The sequence below is a fragment of the Pteropus alecto genome, unplaced genomic scaffold, assembly GCF_000325575.1.
Source record: "Pteropus alecto unplaced genomic scaffold, ASM32557v1 scaffold106, whole genome shotgun sequence".
NCBI classification, from domain to species: Eukaryota; Metazoa; Chordata; class Mammalia; order Chiroptera; family Pteropodidae; genus Pteropus; species Pteropus alecto.
In genome coordinates, this window is record NW_006442103.1 from 19169657 (window position 1) to 19190388 (window position 20732).

At 54.9% G+C, this 20732-nt stretch overlaps 2 protein-coding genes across 5 annotated transcripts; both read right to left on the reverse strand.

Annotated features, from left to right (window-relative positions):
- Positions 1-6: 6 nt before the first annotated feature.
- RFX5 (regulatory factor X5) lies at positions 7-4660 on the reverse strand. 4 transcript variants are annotated; one of them, XM_006919774.3, is made up of 10 exons: positions 4571-4660; positions 3620-3748; positions 3373-3406; positions 2884-2966; positions 2525-2644; positions 2213-2332; positions 1987-2068; positions 1477-1678; positions 1128-1225; positions 7-1003 (listed from the first exon to the last, which is right to left on the reverse strand). In XM_006919774.3, exons 2-10 carry the CDS (start codon positions 3733-3735, stop codon positions 20-22), a joined length of 1839 nt encoding a protein of 612 aa, XP_006919836.1. In that variant the 5' UTR covers positions 3736-3748; positions 4571-4660; the 3' UTR covers positions 7-19. The 4 variants fall into 4 exon arrangements, with proteins under 4 accessions (XP_006919836.1, XP_006919835.1, XP_006919837.1 ...); XM_006919773.3 differs by having other exon boundaries at positions 3620-3823; positions 4571-4654; XM_006919775.2 differs by lacking the exon at positions 4571-4660 and adding an exon at positions 4509-4564.
- A 6054-nt stretch (positions 4661-10714) lies between these two features.
- SELENBP1 (selenium binding protein 1) lies at positions 10715-17755 on the reverse strand. Its single transcript, XM_015595428.2, has 12 exons — positions 17652-17755; positions 15259-15315; positions 14949-15061; positions 14471-14656; positions 13760-13880; positions 13029-13211; positions 12585-12763; positions 12048-12126; positions 11835-11956; positions 11532-11624; positions 11283-11401; positions 10715-11071 (listed from the first exon to the last, which is right to left on the reverse strand). Exons 1-12 carry the CDS (start codon positions 17653-17655, stop codon positions 10909-10911), a joined length of 1419 nt encoding a protein of 472 aa, XP_015450914.1. The 5' UTR covers positions 17656-17755; the 3' UTR covers positions 10715-10908.
- Positions 17756-20732: the final 2977 nt, after the last annotated feature.

The window sequence follows — 20732 nt, forward strand, 5'->3', positions numbered from 1 at the left end:
GCTCTTCCCCACGTCCCGATCACGGGGGCGTTGCTCTGGGGTCTCTCCGCTCCTGGGACGAGGAACTTTGAGGCACGTGCCCCTTCGAGTCTTTGTTACCCTGTGCTGCCGAGTCTACCTCTCCCTCTACCGAAAGAGCAGCCTCCTTGTGGCTTCTACTGCCCTTTATGACGCTCACTTTCAGTGGGGAAAGAAGAGTCGTATCTTCTCCTCCTTTGGCATAGCGGGAACTGGGGCCCCTTCCTCCTCTAGAAACAGCGCCATCTTCCTGACCTTGAGCAAGTGCCGTCCCCCTCTCTGCCTCTCCCCCTGGCCCTGAACTCTGGGACCCCCCAGCCGGGGCGCTTCCCGCCTCAGAGGCCCATGTCTCCCGCGGGAACCTCGAGGCCTGGGCAGAGTCCACGGCAGCGGCTGCCTTGTCAGGGGTGGAATTACTTTCCCTGCTTCCACCCGATTTTTTTCGAGGGCGCCCCCGTTTCCTTTTGGCGTCGCTTCCTGTACCCTCTACCTCCTGCTTCGCTGCTTTAGCTGCCGGGTCCTGCCCGTTGGCCTCGCTCCCAGGGACTTCGGCTGTCCTCTTGACACCCCTGTCCTGGGGCCGCGGGCCGCCGCCCACGCCTAGCTCCCTGCCCTCCGGGCCCTGCAGCCCCGCAAGCGGGGCCTGCCCAGGCCCAGGCCCAGGTCCAGACAAAGCGGGAACGGTTGGTAAGATCATATTAATGATGGGCACGGCTGCCTGGGGGCCCCCCGCCCTGCAGGGCAGAGGCAACGCGGCCAATTTCAGAGCGCCCGAAGGCTTGGGGGCCAGGATGGACGGGGAGACGCGGATGGGCGCGATGAGTGCGCGAGGGGCCCGGGGCAGGAGCGGGGGCAGCCGGGCCACCAGGGCGTTAACCTGCGGGTTGGCGGCTGGCGCGGCGGCCGGGCTCTCCGCCGCACTCTTCCTCCGCTCTCCGCGTGCTGGGGGACCAGCCCCCGCCCGGGCTTCCGGCTCCTGAGGCGGCTAAGAAGTAAAGGGAGGGAGGAAACACAGGCCCAGGAGGTGACACAGGAGGGGACCCACGGAGCGGGGTGCATTAAACCCGCGCGGCCCAGGAGAGCAAGGTCAGGGGCACTGACTTCCTTACCTGGGCTGGTCTCTCTTTCTTCTGGGCTCCGCCCTCCGGGGTCTCGACACCATTCTTGGGCTTCGAGGACCGTTCCCGAGGGGCATGTTCCTCCTCTTCTGCGGAAGTGCCAGAAAAGGGAGTCAGGTGAGGACAGAGAACGGAGAAGAGCAGCCATCTGACTGACTGACGGGTAGGGGCAGGGGAAAAAAGGAGCTCTAAGGCATGTTCTAGAAGGGTCTCTGGGAACAGAAGGCAAATCCAAGAGGTCTCTATCTTTGGGCAGGGTGGGGGGTGGCTTTGAGGTTGACAGTGGCAGAGGGTTTCTCGGCCGGGCAGTGAGCAGGGCAGCGAGCGAGGGCTCACCCACCAGCAAGCCCCACGGCCTTGAGCACGTGGGCGTGAGCGGACCGGGCGGAGATGAGATGCTGCTGGAGCAGGAAGCGGGCGACCTCGACGATGGAACCGAAGGACCGTTTCAGGATTCGCTCTGCCCAGTCACAGGTCAGGGCACAGGCTGCCTCGACCAGTTCGTCCCGAGGTGCTGGGGTTACTTCTGGGCCCATTTCCGGCTGCAGTGGGGGAGGACGTGCCCATCGCATTCCACAATACAGGAACCTCGGCTCCTTGGTCCCTCTCCAACACCCATGTTGAACACAGGAAGATCGGACTGGGGGTGGGCGCAGCCTGTGCCAGCCCGTCCCAGAAACCCAATTCTCTTCATCCTCTGCCTCAGCCGTGGGGTGGGCACAAGGCATAGCCTATACACCCAGAAACTACGTGCACGAAGACCTAGGCGGTGTCGGCCCTCAAAACATGTCCCGAAGACCTCTGACTTCAACCTCGGGGAGAAGAATGCAATCAGAGGGTTGTTACTTACACTCTCAGAACCCTTTAGGTCAAGGCCCGGCAAGGGTGGCATCGATACCAAGGTCTTTCTTCGTATGCCACTGTAGCAATATCTGAGGCAAGTTAAGGAGCAGCCGGCATGGAGTGGGGGTCTCCGAGCCCCCTCGGAAGGTTAGGCTGTTTGCCCTCCTGGCTCTCCACACGCACACGTCCTCCTGCCCAAGTCCTCCCGTCCCAGCCTCTCTAGTCAAGGATACTTGGACTGGCCCCGGCCACCAAGCCTTCGGGCCTTGATGTCAGGGAATATCTCTCTGATGATTTTGCCAAAGTTGGCTGTGCTGAGTGGGCGGCAACAGGCAAGGCTCTCACAGTACTTCCTGAGTGAGTGGAGGGGAGGACAGAGTGGGAAGATGCTCAGAGAAGGAGGTCACGGATGGGGTCAGAGGGTCCCTGGGGATCAAGTTTGGGACAGTCTTTAAGAAGTCAGGCTCGTCCAAGGCAGGGAGCTCTCCAGGGGCAAAGAGGAAGTCCTATGCCCACCAGCCCACCCTCCGCCCCCATCTACCCACCGATAAGCATCATAAACGCTTTGCTTTGGCAGACAGGTGTCGGTATGCTCTTCTAGGTGGTTGCGGATCCACCTGTAGGCATACATGTACTCCTCATTGCTGAGTGTACTTGGCTCTGAGCTACAAGAGAAATAAAAAAGAAAAGCAATACTCAGACCCCAGCAGCTGGCCTGGCTCTATGCAGACACCGCTTCAGAAGTGCTGGGCCATTCACCTTTCCCCAGTAAACCAACGCAGGACAGAGATCTTTCTTCTGGATCGAGGACAGACATGATGAGTGTTCTTATTCACCCCGCCCTTTCCCATGAGCCTTTGAGAATCGGAAGCTCTGATATCTAAAGGTCTAGCACCAAACCTACCTTTTGTCTCCAGTACTGGGCCCTGAGGGGAGCTGAAGGTAGAGATACAGCTTGTCGTTGTCGGAGAATTTCTGTACATCTTGCTGAGGGAGGGAAGAACAGAGGCAGAAGTAATATGGACAAGAAGGACCCCAGGTAGGACTCTCTGATCCTGACCAGAAAGCCAGGCTGACTCAGACTGTCAGACTGAAAAAGGACCTGGGAATGATTTGAGGATGGGTGCTCACAGTGCTCTGAGGAGCACTTATGGGTCACCATGGTGACAGAGGAGGAGAGGGGATCAGCTCCGATTTTATTTCTTCTGGGCTTTCACACAAGAAGTCTGAGCAAGATCAAGTGAGATGCTCCAGGTCAAATCGCTAGGAAGTTACAAAGCCAGTCATCTTCGGACAGGGGGACAACACTGTCTCTCCCACAAAAACCTTCCGTTTTCTCATGTCCTCACCAGCCTCATCCCCCACCTATCGCCCCCTTCCCCAAAACACTTACCAGGATTCCCTCTACTTTGTTCTGCACGGCCTTGCTGTGAAGAGAAGAAAGACAGAGGTCAGACACAAGATTTTCCCCATCCTGTGACTGACGTGCCTGGCAGGTGCTCCAGAACTGCCAGCGTGGGGAGAGCCTCCCCCGGTCAGAAGCACCTGCTTGGGGAGAGGCAGTTCACAGAGGAGGTGGCTGTTACAGGGATCTAGACCCAGGTCTGGGACAGGATCTGGAGGTGGTGGTGAGTACTTACGAAATGGTACCTCGGAGCCTCTGAAGGAGGGTGGTGGGTTCCCCCGCCTCGGCGCCACCTGAGGGGGCCCTTCCCCCAGTCTTCGGGCTCTTAGCATCAGGTTCATCTTCTGCCATCCCGGCATGAGGGCTAGAGTTGACAGGACATAGGACGGGAAGATTTAACTCCCCTTCCCCGGGGAACCCCAGGGCACCCCTCATCTCTCTGCCCGGAAAGAGAGAGAAATAGAAGTCAGCCTCCCAATTTCTCCAAATATTTGAAATTATCCCATTACTCCTCCAGGCCCCTAGAGACCCCACAAGATCTTTGGCGGCTCCATTCTATCTGCCCCGCTTCCTCAGCCTCCTAAATGTCTAAACCTGTAAAGGAAGGGCTAGGGGGATTGGGAATCCACGTTAGAGACCAATTTCCATTTCCGCCTCTGACCCCCAATGCTGCCTTCTCAAAGACAACAGACACAACCACGAAATAAAGTTCTGATCCTCTAATAGACTCGTCACCACTGAATCTGCCTGGGAGGTCAGAGAGGATACGAGCACATTCTGCCCTTCCAGGCTTGGAAAAAACTGGGCCCAAGTTCTCATTACTTAATCTCGCCACGGCTCCCCCCGCCGCTCCCCCTCCCCACGCCGCCGGCCCCTACGTCATCTCCCTCGACACCCCATTCGGGTGCGCGCCCCCACCGCCCGCCCTTCCCCCTCCATCCAATCCCGCGTTGCTGTAGAGTAGGGGGGGTCCCGGCAGCGGAACTGCTGGGCTGGGCGTAGGAAAGCCGGTGGGGGGAACGAGGTCCCAGATTGGGGACACGTGCACATGGCGAAGAAGCTGTTGAAAATACAGCTCAAATCTGTTTCTGCTCTCCTCCCAACTCGTATCGCCCCCTCCCTACCTTTGAATGGTCGCCCTTCCCACACAAGCAACAATAAAGGAAAAGGGAGAAAGAGAAACTACCTCGCAGCCACCTTCACTCCAGCCCAGCCCCACGGTCCTGGCCCAGCGGGCTCGTGCGTTGCTTTATTTTCTTTTTTCTGAATGGCTGGAGCAGCCCCGATCTGCCTAGATACTCGGACGGCCTGCTCTCTGATTGGTCGTTGCTGCCACCCGGAGACAGAAGGCGCCGGGCTCACACCCGCGGCAGCTGAAGTCTGCCTGGTAACAGAATCTGATTGGTCAATAGGGGAGGGAAAATCCAAAGTTGGTCTTATTTGAGTCAAGAGGGGGAAGTCCGGGTTAGGTTTCGGTTAAAACTGGGGTCGGTTGGGACTGCCGGTCCCGAGAGGTTCTTCTCTTAAAGGGACCGCAGGACGAGAGACCCAGCGCCTGGCTCCCATTGGTGCTTTCTTTTCTTTGGCTCTCTCCTTCCGTGTTTCAGTTTTGTCCTCGGCCGTCAGAGCTACTGGAAGACTTAATGGATGATAAAATAACTAGAAAATTAGGGGTGATAGTGACGGAAGTTTGCTGTAAGCTCACATAACCCCCTTTTGATGAAAAACAAGTTGAATCATTCCTCCCTCCCGCCCCCCCATATGCGTACAGGTACTCAACCTTCAAATGGGCTCTCTGACCTCGTCGTTGAAGGCCTGAAACCCCAGCAAGCTGTGCTATATAGGCCGAATTGTAAGCTAAGATGCTCGTAATGTTCCTTGGTTTCCCGCGTATATTCTATTTCCTTCCGAAGAGTTGCTAACGCATTTACATCCCATACTTCTGCACTGACACTAGAATTTTCGCCTGACTCTTCCAGTGGGTGCCGGATGCCCACAAGAACTTTTTACTCTTAGAGAACTTTGTATCGAATAGGTAATGGATTCTTAACTCTCTTAGCTAAGGTTTTTTAAGGTCATGAATCAGATGAAAGCAATGAGCTGTGAAATTTAGAAAAGGAAATTGGAGTGGGGAAGGTCTCTAGAGGGAGCTCTCACACCCGGTTCCCCCCAACTGGAAGAGACGACCTTGCATCTCCAACAGAAAGGCGTTTCTGCTTTTACTACGCTGTAGGAGAAAGGGAGATTTTCTTCTCGCCCGACCAATGGAAAAAGTGTAGCTCAGGCAATGAGAAGCTGCCGTCGGCCCGAACTCTTACTTTCTTCCATGAACTTCCATTTTTTTTCTTTTTATTTTCTAATGGCATCCTTGCCCCATCCTCCTTTCTGTAAAACATTTCCATTTTTTTTTATGACTCCTCTAAGCCTCGCTCTACTTCCTAGGCGAGAGGCTCCTGATCTCATGCATTGTTTAATAAAGCCACTTAGATCTTCAAAATTTACTTAGTTGAATTTTGTTTTTTTAGCAGAACCCTCTCCCATGACAAATGCACATGCAGATCAAGTTTTGCATCTGTCTTAGGTCACGGACTCTGGGTTAGTAACTGTTTGAATGGGTGTATTTGGTTTTGTGCAGCAGATATGTTACACCCAAAACTATACTTGAATCCTGATTTCTGATGTGTTCTCCAGTCTCACCATCGACGTGCTTTGGTAAAGAGGACAACAAGTTTCTGTGGTACTGGGAGAATTGCTGGAATAAGGATATGCCAGCAAGAAGGTTTTCCAATCACGGCTGTAATTTATTTGGTGTTTGCTGAGTGTCAGATACCGTACCAAATACTAAACACCTCATTTAATGCTCACAGCAGCTCTTCGAAGTAGGTACTATTATTGTCTCCATTTTACTCACTAGGAAACAGATTTGGAGAGGTGAAGGGACTTATCAACAGTTGTATATGTAGTAAGTGCTGGCTGGAATCAGGATCCAAATCCGGGCAGTCTGCCTTCGGAGTCCATTCTCCTGAAGACTGCCCCAGCTGTATGTATATATATTTGTAGATGCTAATATATAAGTTTGGGTACAGACTGATGGAAAGATACCCCGAACACCACTTTTTGGTATGAAGGGAAATATTGGGCACTTTGATTGGAAAGAGTTTGGGGTAAATTCTGCTGGCTCAGAAATTTGCAGGTGGCAGGGAATAACGGGAAGCTTTAGTAAAGGGAAGAAAAGTGTCATAGCTACAATAGGGAGATTATTTTGACAGCACTGTAGAAAGGTAAGGTTGAGTAGAGGAGAATGATACCCTTCATTTGGGCCAGGTGTTGTGCTAAGAGCTGAGGATACAACGCCGAGTAAGGTATGATGGTCCCTGTCTTAGAAGTAACAATGAAAATGGCCTGATAAGCATCATCAAAATAATGGCAAATATTTATAGAAAGTTAATATGTATTGAGGATTGTTCTAAGGGCCTCGTATATGTTACCTTTTAATCTTCTGATATCTCTATCAGAAAGGTATTATGATTATCCCCATTTTACAGATGAGGAGACGGAGGCATTGAGGTTAATAATTTGCCCAGCGTCATGGAGTAAATGATGAGCTAGGATCTGAACCAAAGTTATTAGGCACTATTATACATTGCCTAATAATAGTGGGAATGAATTTCTTAAACAAACACAAGAATGCAAACCATAAAGGAAAATATTGATAAATGTAGATACATTAATACGAAAACTTAAATTCATTTAAAAAACCACTATAAAAAGGATTCGAAGGCAAGCTACGAATTGGGAGGAGATATTTTCAAGACTCATAACTGACCAAGGATTATTATCTGGAATTTATAAAGACTTCCTACTAATAACCAAATAGATTGATAACCGAATAGAAAAATAAGCAGAGGAAATGAACAGGAATTTCATAAAAGAAGCAGAAATGGCTCATAAGCATAAGAACAATTGTTCACTGTCTATAGTAAGCAAGAATACAAATTAAAACCGCAATAAGAAACCATTTTATACACAGAGAATTGGGGGAAAAAATCAGCGGGAATTCTCTTGGGCTGAAAGGGAGGGCAGCTGGAGCCCCAGACATCCCTCTTAAAGGGCCCACACATGGACTCGCTGATGGACTCGCTTTCTCTGAGCTCCAGGGCTAGGGAAGCAGCCCGAAAGGCACCAGGGACATATGGAGAGGAACTGTCTGGCTTCAAGGTAAGGGCTGAAGGTGCTGCTCTCTCTGAGACTAAAGGGTCATTGTTCCTTTGCCGAGCCCCGCGCCCCACCCCACCAACTCAACATGTAGGTGGTACAGGCAGGCACCATATCTGAGTCTCCATTAACTTGGCTAACATCGCTCTTGACCCACCTTGGTGATTCTCTGAGACCCCACCCAATTCACATGCCTGGCTTGAATCTCTTTCAGAAGCTAATCCACACAACGATTACTTTAAATGTAAATGGACTAAATCGAAAGACAAATGAATAAAGAAGAAGTGGTACATATATATAAACAATGGAATATTACCAGGCCATAAAAAAGAATGAAATCTTACCATTTGTGACAACATGGATGGACCTAGAGGGCATCATGCTAAGTGAAATAAGTCAGACTTAGTAAGACAAATATCATATGATTTCACTTATACAGGGAATCTAAAAAACAAAATAAATGAATGAAGGAGACAGAAACAGACTCATAGATACAGAGAACAAACTGATGGTTGCCAGATGGGAGGGGCGCTGAGAGGCTTGGTGAACAGGGTGAAGGGATTATGAAGTACGAATTCGCAGTTACAAAACGGTCGTGGGAATGTAAAGTACAGCTTGGGGAACACAGTTGGTAATATTGCAATAACTATGTATGGTGTCAGGTGGGTGTAAGACTTATTGGGGGGGTCACTGCATAAATTACATAAATGTCTAACAGCACACCGAAACCTAAAACAAATATAATATTAAATATTGACCATAATTGAAAAGAATTAAAAAATAAAGTACTGCTTAGCACAGTGCATGGCATGAAGTCAGCTTTCAATAGGAAAAAAGAAAGAAAGAAAGAAAGAAAGAAAGAAAAGAAAAAGGAGGTTGGTCCTCGCTCACCCACCCCTGAGATGAGTGTAATTGCCTGGTTGCCCTTAGGGACTCGCTCAGCCGCGGTGTGCAGAAGGGCTAATCACACCTGACGAACCAACGATGGGGCAGGCATCGCCCAATACTCTCTCACATTCTTTGTTGTGGTGGACTGGGGCTATGGCTTTTCTGGAGGTGTCCCTGAGCTCAGCAAACTCTCTAGAACCTTCCAGATGGCCTCACTGGCCCACATGTGGAGCTGACCGTGGTGCTGGAAGGACATCCTGGATGATAAGCTGGACATTTCCCACGGCTCACTGTTCTTGCTTGGCCAGCCTGCAGCTGGGAGTGGGGCGGGGCGGGGCGGGGGAGGAGGGTGGTGGAATCTTTGTGAGTACAACTGAGAAGTCTTGTCAGGCTGTGACAAGTCAAACTGCTATGAACAATTGATCTCGACGTGACCATTCTTTGTCAATTCTTTGGGATAAATGCCCAGGAGTTCAAAAGGTGCATCATATGATAAGTGCATGCTTACTCTTTATAAGAAACTGCCAAACTATTTTTCAGAACAGCTGTACCGTTTTACATTTCCACCAGCAAGGTATGAATGATTTGTTTTTTTTCTCTCATCCTCGCCAATATTTTGTGCTATTACTATTTTCTATTTTCAATATTCTGATAGGTGTGTAGTGATGCCACATGGTCTTAATTTGCATTTTCTTAATGGCTAATGACGGTGATCATCATTTCATGTGCTCATCTGCATTTGCATATCCTCTTGGATGAAATGTCTGTTTATGCCTTCTGCCCATTTTCTGATTAGAATGTTTGGTCTTTTACTGTTGGGTTTTGAGAGTTTTTCATGCATTCTAGATACAAGTCCTTTGTCAGATACATCACGTGTCCTTTAGACATAACCCTGATAGCCTCCAATAGTTTCCTTGCTTTCTGGTATTAAAAGTACTCAAGATCCATCTTGTCGAATAGAGTCTCAAGCATCTAGAAATATGTAGAAATGATGTCGAACTATATGATCCTTTCAGTTTGTGAAGCAGTTTGGTTATTGAAAAGGACCAGGCAGAAACCTCGGAGAGAAACTTCTGGTAAGATCCAGTAAATTCCGAGTTTCCATGTAACTCTTTAATCATCCCAATCTATTATCAATCACCTCCTTTCTACTCTTTTACTTATTGAAGCACACTTTGTGCTAATATCCCAGCTGGGTGCTGGGAATAATTGGGGAGATTTCAATTCACCGTGACATCTGTTCATGCTGAGGTTAAGTGCAGGTTAAGGTAAGAAGACTTGCCAAAGGGTATGACGACCTGGCCCAGATGGCAGGTACGACAGGAGGAGGGAATCAGGAGTCAGGTTAGGGAGATGTTTCAGGAACATGATGAAAAGACCTCAAAGGGAAAGAAAGTGTGACACGTCTTTGGGGTAGTCCCAGATGACGCCCGTGTTTAAACAAAGACACCGTCGTGGACGCCGGAAAAGAAGGCAGGTTAATCCCTGAGCGCCGCTTCGCCGTGTCTTGGGTAGAGAATAAAGGAGTCGATTGAATTACTGCTTGGTTGCTGTCTCCCTACACTCCCATCCCATACCTTTTGTGAGGAACTTAAGCCCTGGCACAGAGAAAGGCAACACCTCTGACTTGGGCAAGGTTCGAAAACACTGTCCCGGTGAGGAGACGAGAATGCAGGGCCTGGTCTGTTAGGCGGGTTCGTGTTGATGTCCCCAGCCCTCCTCATGGGAACGTTCCTGTCTTCCAGGTAGGAGGTGACACACCTAACCTCCCGCCACTGTGTGTTCTCCAGGGGGTTTCCCCAGCGGTGGAATGGGTTACGCTATCTTCATCAGGGGTCTTGGGCGGCTCCTGTGCGGGGGTACATATTACATTCTCCTGGAGGTGGTGGGTGAGATTTTAGGTTCATTAAAAGAAAGCTCAGATTTAAAAAAAAAATGTTTAGGAATATCAACTGACATTCTCTGTCCTCAGGTGTCCTGTGACAACCACATCTAAATTCTTCAGGTTCTGTCTGACCGTAAAAGTGAGATTTTGGGCACCATTAGCATCATACTGGAGTCACTGGTACGAACTAGCCACCGTAACCCCTGAGTTCTCCTCAGCACCTTTCCGTGCAAGATACAAAGCGTCGGCAGAAGAGGAGTCGCAGGCCCCACACCCCCAAAGACAAGGTGACCTCAGGAATAGGTTTATCGGTTTATTTCTTGATGAAATAACTCCCGAGAGCTCATGTGAAAACAGCAGGGTGAGCAAAGCACAACAGTGGTCGGTATCCGGAGACACCGCCCAATGCATGTCAAGGGCCTCAGTTTGGCTTCGGTAGGACACAATGCAAGGGTGGGGGCCGAGAGAGCGCAGGGCGAAGCCGGGTCCCCGTGGGAGGGAGGGCTCGGAATGCAGCGTGAGGCTCGGGGGTGAACTCAGAGCCAGATGTCAGAGCTGCAGTCGCCCCCAGGATAGCGGGGCTCGTGGGCCAGGACTGGGCCGAGTGGCTCCTTCCCAAAGTCCACCAGGAAGTTAGGGTTCAGCTTCAGCCCTCCATTTACTGTGTTTACATCAACCTGCAGCATCACAGAACCTTCCCTGGTGGCAATCAGGGGGGGAAAAGAGAGAGGTCAGGGGGCCGCCCCTCCCCCGGGCTTTGTGCTGCAGGAGAGGGTGGGTCCGGAGGACGAGGACGGAGCAGGTTCTGTACTGTGGGGGCAGGTGGGGTGCCCGAGGAGTCTTCAGAAAGCCACATGACCCCTCTGGGAGAGGAGGGCCGGGAGGGGAGCCGAAGCTGTTTGCTTCTCACCTGATGAGCTCGGGGTAAAACTGCTTGTCCCAGGCACTGTACAGCGACGTGGTGACATAGAGACGCTTCCCGTCTAGGCTAAGCTGGATCATCTGGGGGCCTCCGACCACCCGTTTCCCCTTGGGAAAACCAGGGGTCAGTCCCCAGGGCAACACCCGGACACCAGGGCGTGCTCAGACGCTGCCTCTCCTCCCCCACACTCCTCCAGCGGGGTCCTGAGGGCACCCACAAGCAGGCAGAGACCCTCACCTTGACCACCAGGGGCTCGGGCTGGGCTGTGAGCTCCTTGTCCTCCAGCACTTGCACGGGGCCTCCCTTCACAATGCTGCCCCCCAGGAAGAGCTGGGTGGGGAGTGGCAGAGAACAGAGGACCGTGTAGGATAGGGAGCACAGCTCGCCTCAGTCGGACCTCTCCCTCCTCCCCACCCCTCCTAGTACCACGGAAGCTGGGGCTCCCCATGGTCCTGGCCCAGACCATCCCTCAGCCCCCCTCTTCCTCATGCAGCCTCTCTTCTTCCTCCCTCCCTTCCCCCGTCCGGGCAGGGCCCCCACCTGTCCCGTGAGGCGGGGCTTCTGCGGGTCAGAGATGTCATACTGTCGCAGGTCCCCGTGCAGCCAGTTGCTGAAGTAGAGGAAGCGGTCATCCAGGGACAGCAGGATGTCGGTGATCAGGCCTGGGGCGGGCAAGTGGTCCAGAGGCTATGAGCACTCCCGGTGCCCAGGCTAATGTCGACCTTCAATTCCCACCGTCCCCTGGGTACCCACCTGGCATTTCGGGCAGCATCCAGCCCTTCACTTTCTTGGGGGGCACCTGGATCACCTTCTCCACCGACCAAGTGCCTCCCTGGGTTAGGAGGCAGAAGTGAGTTGTCAGGGCTGGGGGTGCGGGCAGATCTGGGTCTCCCCAGGGCCCGCTGCCTACAGAGAGACTGTGGCTACAGTGCTTCCTTGCCACTAGGGTCTAGTTCTGACGCAGGCCCCCAAAGGCAGGGGCTACGTGCCCAGCATCTGCACAGTGCCTGACACAGACGCTCGCACAGTGTTTTTTGAATGAATAAATGAATGAATGAATGAATGAATGAATGAGCGTGGCCAGTTAGGGTTAAGGAAGAACTAGCCTAGAGCTGAGAGTGGAGAGGCAGGTATGTGGCCCGATTTCTCAGTCCTGGCCAAGTTTGGGCTGGCGTGGCCAAGCAGAGGCTCCTGGTCACTCGTAGGGACGGGGGGACGTCATGCCCACAGAAGCCCGGGCGGAGGTGCGGACAGCACTCTGGGAGGATAGGGCCAGAGGGCACATGTCACCTTATTCTTGAAAAAGCGCTGGATGGTGGAGCTGAGGGCACAGCCCACGAAGCCCTGGGCAGCGGCCGGGTCATGCAGGAAGCGGATCTCCAGGGGGCTGAGCCCATCCTGCAATGGCAGAGTCTCCACGATCTCATGGCGCTGCCAGTCCCAGACAGTCAAGAGGCTCCCATATCGTCCTGGGTGGAGACGGGCCGGTGAACGGACTCAGGATCGGGGTCAGAGGGCAAGGGCCATGGCCGGGGCCTGGCCGGGGGCGGAAGGTTGAACACGGATTGGAGGGATGAGGAGGGAGGAGGAAGCGAGAGCTCGAAGCACTTCCTGTGCCATCACTCAAGGCCTGGGGGCCACACGAGGGAGACGAGAGTGCCGGAGAGTGGGGTTTGGGGGCAGAAAGCGGGGCATGTGTGCCCAGGCTCCTGCCGGCCCACGGGGACTGCTCACCTGCCTCTACATCAGCGAGGTTGAAGCCATCTCTGAAGACATTGGGAGCTGCCCATTCGGTGCTGATCATGACATTGTGTCGAGGCTGGTACCAGAAGTCATAGCCCAAAGGCGCAGCACCCCCAGGCCGCTCCCACGTCCCCTTCACCTCCAACGTCTCTCCATCCAGCAGCACGAAGCCCCCTAAGAAGGGCATGGAGTAGGGTGGCAGTAGAGACAGCACCTCCCCCAGCCCTCACCCCCAGGTGTGTTCGAGAGGCTCCAAGTCCATCGCCTGCCGCCCCCTCCTACCCCTGCGTTTGTCAGCGCCTTCAACCAGGTGTGTAGTGGGTCCCACCTCGAGTGTTGCACAGCAGACATTTTCTAAGTGTCAGCTCTGATCGTACCATAAAAGACACAACGGATGTGGGGATCATGAGCCCCAAGGACTGTGAGATTTGCTCATGAATTCACAAAGGCTGACATTCGAGGCGTGCGTTTTCTGGGGCCGTATCTGTGCTCACATCCCCCACAGCAGACTGTTCCGATTATAACCTTAAAGTGAATTCATAGGCGAAGGCCCATCTTTATAGAAATGATCGAAACCAATGAAGTTACTTGACTGTAGTTTAAATATTGGATGAGACCCGGCCCCGCCCCTCCCATCCCCCAGTTTTCCCTGGAAGGTTGTGCCGCTTCTTCCACAGGGAGCAGTTGGGACCTGCTCCCCCCACGGATGCGGCAGCAGGTACCTTTGCCATTGCCCTCCAGGTCTCCCAGGCTGCTGATCATCACCTCGCCGCTGGGCAGGCAGTGGCTGGTGTGGAGGTAGGCCAGGCCGCACTTGGCGTGGATGTCCTTGGGCTCAATGACCTGGAGAGCGTAAGGCCGTCAGACTCTTCCAGGGCCGGACGTCCCCACTCCCTACTCCCTCGCTCGCTCGCTCACTTCTATCTGCTGACACCACGCTCTTTTCCTTCAAAACATGGACACAATTGTCCCTGTGGGAATATAGCGGAAATTCGGTCTGGTCACTTCTGCAGAGCAGCAAGGGAGAGTCAGAGAGACTGCCAACCTCCCCAGCCGGAAAGCACTGACGTCTCCCCGGTCTGTCTTGAAGACACTCACAGCCCTGGGGGACCGTAAACCCCTCCTGGGCCCGCGGACAGCTTTGTCTCACCAGCAGCCCCCTGCCGAAGGGGAGCCCTGGGCTCCTGCCTGGGAAAAATGGCTCCTTCCCCACTCAGAGTAAAAGCGAGAAGCCAGCCCGCTCCTTGCCCTGTATCTCCCTGCCCCATGGCGCTGGCTGGTGACCACTCAGAACGCCTCCGAAACTCTGCTCTGAATCATCTCTCCTCTGGTCCCTGCTCCTGAGCCCACACCCGGCCCGAGAACTGGAGGCAGCTGAGTTGGGCTGGCCTCCTGCCCACAGGGTCTCGGAGGGGCAAGGGCAGGGAGCGCGCCTTGTGCAGCTTCGGGGCGCGGGGCTCGGCGCCCACATCCACCACGTAGACGCGGGAAGATATCAAGCAGGGCAGCACCAGCTTGGTGCGGGACTTGCTGCTGTCCCCGTAGCAGCTGCTGCACGTGTTCCATCCGGAGTGATGCAGCTCGTCCTTCAGGTTGGGCATGGGCAGCCGGTGGATGACCTGGGACCGGGGTGGGGTGGGGGTGGGGGGACAGGGTCATTCTGGCTCGGCCACGCCTCTCTTCGCTTTTGGAAAAGGCGCCCACGGGACTTGCTGTGACCTGGCTGCAGGCGCACGCTGGATTTGAACCCACTGGGCCCCTCCGCGGAGGCCTCCTGCAGCCGGCAGCGCCCCCTCCGCCCCGTATGCTCCCCGCCCCGCCCCCGCCAGACCCAGGGCGGGTTTAGGATAGAGCTGGGGAAGGGCGTCCTCAGGGCCAGTGCTAGAGGACAGGTCACGGGCTACACCTCACCTGGCAGTACTGGGGGGACTTGGGGTCAACGTCCACTGTGGCTAGGTAATCCGGAGCCTCGATGTCCGTGTTTCGGTAAACACAGGGCAGGTAGATAATCTCCTCCCTGGGCCCTGGGGGTAGAGAGCAGACAGTGGGGATGGCAGGCTGGAGCGGAATGGCAGGGTCAGCTGGATGTGCCTGAGGGTGGAGGCCAGGGTTAGAGATCCCCACCCCCATCCCCGCCCCCCCGCGGCGCTGGCATCAGTAGAGGGCGCCTGCTCGCGGGGTCCCTTCCCAGGTGCTGGGGTCTCAGACGTTGAGCGCTTACCTTTCATGGCCTCCAGAGGGCTAGGGTACCCGGGCCCACACTTGCCACATCCTGCTGCTGTGGAAACAACGGGGCGTGTTGGCTGGACCACGCTCTGGGGGGAGAGGGCGCTCCCCACGTGCTGCAGCACGTCCTGCCGGCGGCCACGGCAGATGCGCTGTCCCAGGTCCTCGCCCTGCCCCAGCTGCGTCAGCCCTCTGCCCCTCCTCTCTGCCCCTCGAAGCCCTGATAGTGTGTGGACGTGGCCGGGAGAGCTGCGCAGATGCGACCCGCAGGTGCACAGACGCTCGACAGGGCCCACCCGGGGCAGACTGGGGGGCGCAGTGGTTATGACATTGACTTGGGTCTCGATCCCGGCTGGTCTCTGGCTAACCGGGGGAGCTCGGGCACATAACCTCCTTGGTCTCAGTTTCCATGTCATCTATTAAAGGAGGGTAATAAGAAGGCCACCACGGGCTTTTGGCAGAAGTCACCACGAAAGTGCAGGCAAGTGTGCAGCTCTGTGCTTGCTGTTTGCAGCCAGGGCACCCTGGCTGTCCCCGAGGAGCCAGCGTGGTGCCAGTTCACTCTCTCCCCTGAAAGCTAACTTTCCCAGGGACGCGGACACTTCCTGCTTTTCTCCCCTCTGGTTCTGACTCCAGGCTGCCGGCCAGGGCCCGGATTACATAACAGAGGATCTGGTTAAGGAATAGAAAGCTAAAGTTCAAGGCTGCAGGGCTGGTAGCTCCTGGATACCCTTAGACCAGTTTCCACCCCTGGGTGGTCCCCACTTCCATGATCTGTGAAGCAGGGTGTTGGGCCCAACTCGGGGGAGCTCAGAGGCCCGCACCCCAGAGCTAGGGAGTGTGGCTGCCCTGACCCCGGAAGTCTGGAGACAGCAGGGAAGTCGCTGCCAAGGAGGACAGCTGGGGGGGGGGGGCTTGGGGGCCTGACCAGGAGGAAGGGCGAGGAATAGTGGGAAGCTGTCCCCACTATAGTGGAACCCCAGAGTGGAGGCCGCAGGACTGGGCATCCCTCCCTGCCCAGTCCCAAGGTCAGTCTGGCCTCTGTCCTGACCGCGGGGCCCTGCACACGGGGAGCCGGGAGGAGCCAGGTTGAACCAGCGCTGGTGCGGGGCCCAGGCCCTCGGGCAGGAAGCAGGTCCTCCTGCTTGCGGGAACCGAGGACTTGGGAGGCCAAGAGGCAGCGAGAGCGCTTTGGAGTCCAGAAACCAGGTTTCACGCTCCGCGTTTGACACCCACGCTCTCCGCTTTCGCCCCTTCATTTGCTACAAGGGGATAATGTTCTACGAAGTCCGGATCAGACTGTGTGCAGCACTTCTGCGAGGGCGAAGGGCTGTACCAGCATAGGTGGGCCCTGCCAGGAAGGGGGATCCCAGGTACCACTTGGTGCTAAGGACGAGGGTGGGGGCGGGCTGAGGGAGAGAGAGGAGTTAAGGAGACTTGCGTCGCTAAACAACCAAGCTGTCAGGGCCCAGAGTGGGGCGAGGGGGAGGAGACGGGGCTGCCGGACACAGTGGGAAGGCAGCCAACACCCCAGACACGAAGACAGAGCTGCAAATGCGGCCAAGCCAAACGGAGACTGAGAAGCGACAGTGTGAAGGAGGAGGTGCCGCCTGCATCACCGCTCCCCCCGCCCCCTTGTACCCCGCTTCAGGAAAGGTCTCTGAACATCTTGGCTTCGAGATGAACCCAAGGAAAGCTCGTGAAGTTTCCCCAGTGCCAGGCTGGCTGCTGGGCATCCTTCCTGCCCAGGAAAGAGCCAGCTCCAAGGCGACTAGGACCTCAGCTCTCCAACCAGACCCAAACTCCTCCTGGTCTGACATCCATTCCCACGCGTGGGGGATAGGAAGCCTTCGGGAACTGAGAGGGTGGGGGTTGCTGCGACAGGCCCCAGTGAGAGTGTGGGCTTCTTGATCGGCCCCCTGCAACCCACTGCCACCCCAAGTGGCTGGTGATTCGGGGCAGCTGGAGAGCAGGCCCAGACATGGAAGGCGTGGGTTCCCTATATCCTGCAGGGGAAGTTGGCCCAGAACTGAAATCAGGATTGTGTCTTTTAAGGTAACAGCCAGGGACATAGAGGTTCCACACCAAAGTACCCTGCACCTGCTTTTCTCAGGTGTGGAAAGGCACCCTGACTCCAGGCCGCAGCTGGGGAGCTGGATGGAGCCCAGAGCCACCCTTCCCAGAAGTCCCTCTACCTTGCCTCCAAGTGTGTACAGAACTTTGGCTAAGCTGGGAAATGCACAAGTGGGGGTGGAGCGTGGACGGCTGAACAGAGTCCAGCCGTCCATCCCTTAACCAGCTCTCACCCTCACTCAGGCTTTTTCCACTTCCCGGAGGGTGGGCTGCGGTGGGCAGTGGGGGCTGTGGTGGTCGGAAGCCCCTCCTTACCCATGCTGCTGGCTGGCTGGCTTTGTTCTTGCCGGAGAGAGCGGAGGACGGAAGCTGTGCGGGCGTCTGAGGCAGGACGGACTGGGAGGCAGAGCAGGGCCCAGGGCGAAAGGGAAAGGATTTATCTGACCAGCGGGGTGGGCGGGGCAGTGGGAGGGCCAGGGCTGCACCCCAAGGGAGTTGGCAAGGTTGGCTGGCCAGGAATCTCTCACATGGCCTGGGCAGCTGGTATCTGAGTTATGGGGGGGGGTGTGTGTGCGCACATGCGCCTGTGCCTGTGCACATATCTCTTTGGTGGGTGCCTGGGCGTGTGTGATTGTGTGTCGCTGTGTGTGCCTGATCCCGTGCACCTGTGTCGGCCGTGTGGTGGTGTCTGTGTGTGCGGCTGCATGCGCGTGCCTCTGTGTCTGTGTGGGAATGTGTGAAAACCTGTGCTTGTGTAAGTGTGTGTGTCCGTGTCCAGACTTGCGCCTGTGTGATGTGTGCGTGTGGGCACGTGCGTGTGCACGTGTCTCTTCCTTCTCCAGCCTCCACACACGTGTGTCTGTACCTGGACCCGTCTCTCGACATTCAGGGGGACCCAGGGCTGTGGGCCCATGTGCTCCTACCTCCCCAGCCAGGGCTGCTCTCCCTAACGTCAGCCTTTACTCAGACTTCTGTGCTCCAGCAGGCACCATCCTACCCCCTCCCAGAGCCTGCAAACTCTTTCCTCCTGCCACAGCTGCCCAGCAGCGACCAGGCTGGGCAGCGTGTCCAGGCTTGCTTTCCCCGGCCCCATGTCTTCCTCTTAAGCTTTGAAATGGAAGGAGAGCCCTCAGTGCCCATCATCACCCTCATAAGCCTCAGGAAGGGGAGGGGGAGGGGGGCCTCGCCCTCCTGTCCCAGCCTGGCTCCCCAACAGCTCCCCAGGGTTGGGCAGCAAGGCCCATGGGCAGCCAGCATGATGCCACTGTCCCTAGTTTGTTAAGAGTGGAAAATTTTCAAGTGAGCAAACTAGCTAAGTCAGCTACGGGGAAGAAATATCTTTAGATATCAGAAGTTGTCCTACTTGCTTGCGTGTGGTTTAGGACGTGTATTGTATAAAATATGTAGGTGGCCGATGTCTGCTTCTGTAATCCATTTACTTGTTAACTAAGGGTGTTGTTCCGGGCAAAGATATGCTAAAAGCCAACTTCCACTTCTGTAATCTGCTGGCTCGTTCAGGAGACCACCAGGATATGGTCTTGAGCTTTATCAGCTGCCTGCTCTGAAAGCTCGGGGCTGATCTCCTCTAGTCCTGCGTGGTAGAGAGTCAGTCGCCGGCCGGCTAATAAAGGCTCATAATTAATCTCAATTGGCTCCGTGGGTCTCAGAATCGTTCGCGCCATAACAAGTTGAGTATGACAAGTCGCAAAACCTCCAGGGTCTTTGTGTATCTAGGAAGGAGTCCTCCAGCTGGAGGATTCGATGACCGCCAGGGCGCGGAGCCTGGCCAAGCCTGTGAGTATAGCTCCCGGGGACACTATACTCCATGACAACTGCTTGCTGAAGAGTCACCTGAGGCTTGATCTGCTAACCCCTCTTGGGTAGCCCCCTCTCTGGAGAAGCCAGGGTTCGAAGGGCTAGACAAGTGATCCCCCGCAAACTGGTCTCCATCCTGGGGCCGAGGCTCCTTCTTTCCCCAAAGGTGAAAGGTGACCTGACAGGTGACCCCTGCCCACTCTTTGATGAACCTGCTGATTCTGTGACGACAGAGCCATTTTCATCTCCTTGCAAGAAAGCTCTGGGGTGACTTTTTTATTTTATAGCGAAAGGGACAAAGTCTGGGCTTGAGATTGCCAGCTCAAAGAGATTTATCAGAAGAGACAAATGGAAAGGTTTGGTTCCCGAAGCAGAGTGGAGGGAAGGAGAGCCGAACTGGTCTGTCCTCCTGGGTCCCATGGGTGAGGCGCCATATGCCCACAAGGCAACATCTTCTGTGGCCGCCCAGGGCAGGGGGCCTCCCTTACCCCCAAGTCACTCACCCCTTGCGCTCTCTCCCGTGTCCGCATCCTGCCGTGCGCGTCAGCCAGGCTCCCTCAGTCAGCCTCAGGGTGCAGCTGCCCCACAGGGCCGCCCCTGAGGGCGCTTCCTCCCCTTTGCCGGCCTCCTGTGTCCTGGCTGCCTCCATGGACGCCTTCATCCTGCCTCTCTGGTTCTCTTTGTCCTGGAGGCTCCAGCTCCTACCTGCTGCCCACCCTCCTGCTTTTCTGCTGGAGGCAGCTCAACGCCCAAGACCTGGAGAAGGAAGAAACCTCATCCCCACACTCTCACCGAAAGCGCTAGACTTAGCCGTCAGCCAAGGGGTGATTTGGCTTGTCCCAGTCCGTCCTGTCACAGGGTGTTTCGCGCCCCGTGCTCTGACCTGGCTGGTCCCCAGGGGCTCCTCCACGGCTCCCCTAGCCTCAGGATTTATACTGATTCATCTGGCTCCGGAGCTCACAGTTTTCCCATCAGTCCGTGCTCTTTCTTGCGTGTTCTGCTTTGCCCGTTTTGGTGGGGAAGCGGGCGGGGAGGTCCGAACCAGAAGGAATGGGGAAGACGTGGTGTCCTGTGTCTGGTAGTCTCTGTCCTGAGACACTCTGAAATGGGGAGACAAATGCACAGGTGCCTCCCAACAGAGCGATGAAGTCTATGGGAGAGGCGGGGGGGCGGGGAGGCCTGTGAGGTAGGAAAGTCTGAGGCTGTGCTTCCACGTGCTAACCGTGGCTGCCTTTGCTGAGGCACAGGAAGAAGAGATTGATTTTCCATTTTCACCTGTATTTCCGTATTTTTTTTTAAAAATAAGCATGTATTACTTTTGTAACCAACACCCCAAATAAAGCTGTGTATGTGTATCTATATATATATACAGTATCATAATATTTATATAAAAAGAAGAGCAATCATATATGGTATAGGTGAGGGCCACCGTGGGACCCCATCCTGGGGAGGACTGGCCCTGGTCCCTTTCACCCTGCAGCTGCCCCACCAACCTGCCCGCTCTGTCCTTTGAGAAAACACATATGTGCATGGTCATTCATTCATTCGTTCATTCAATCTTGCACTCCACAAACGTTTATT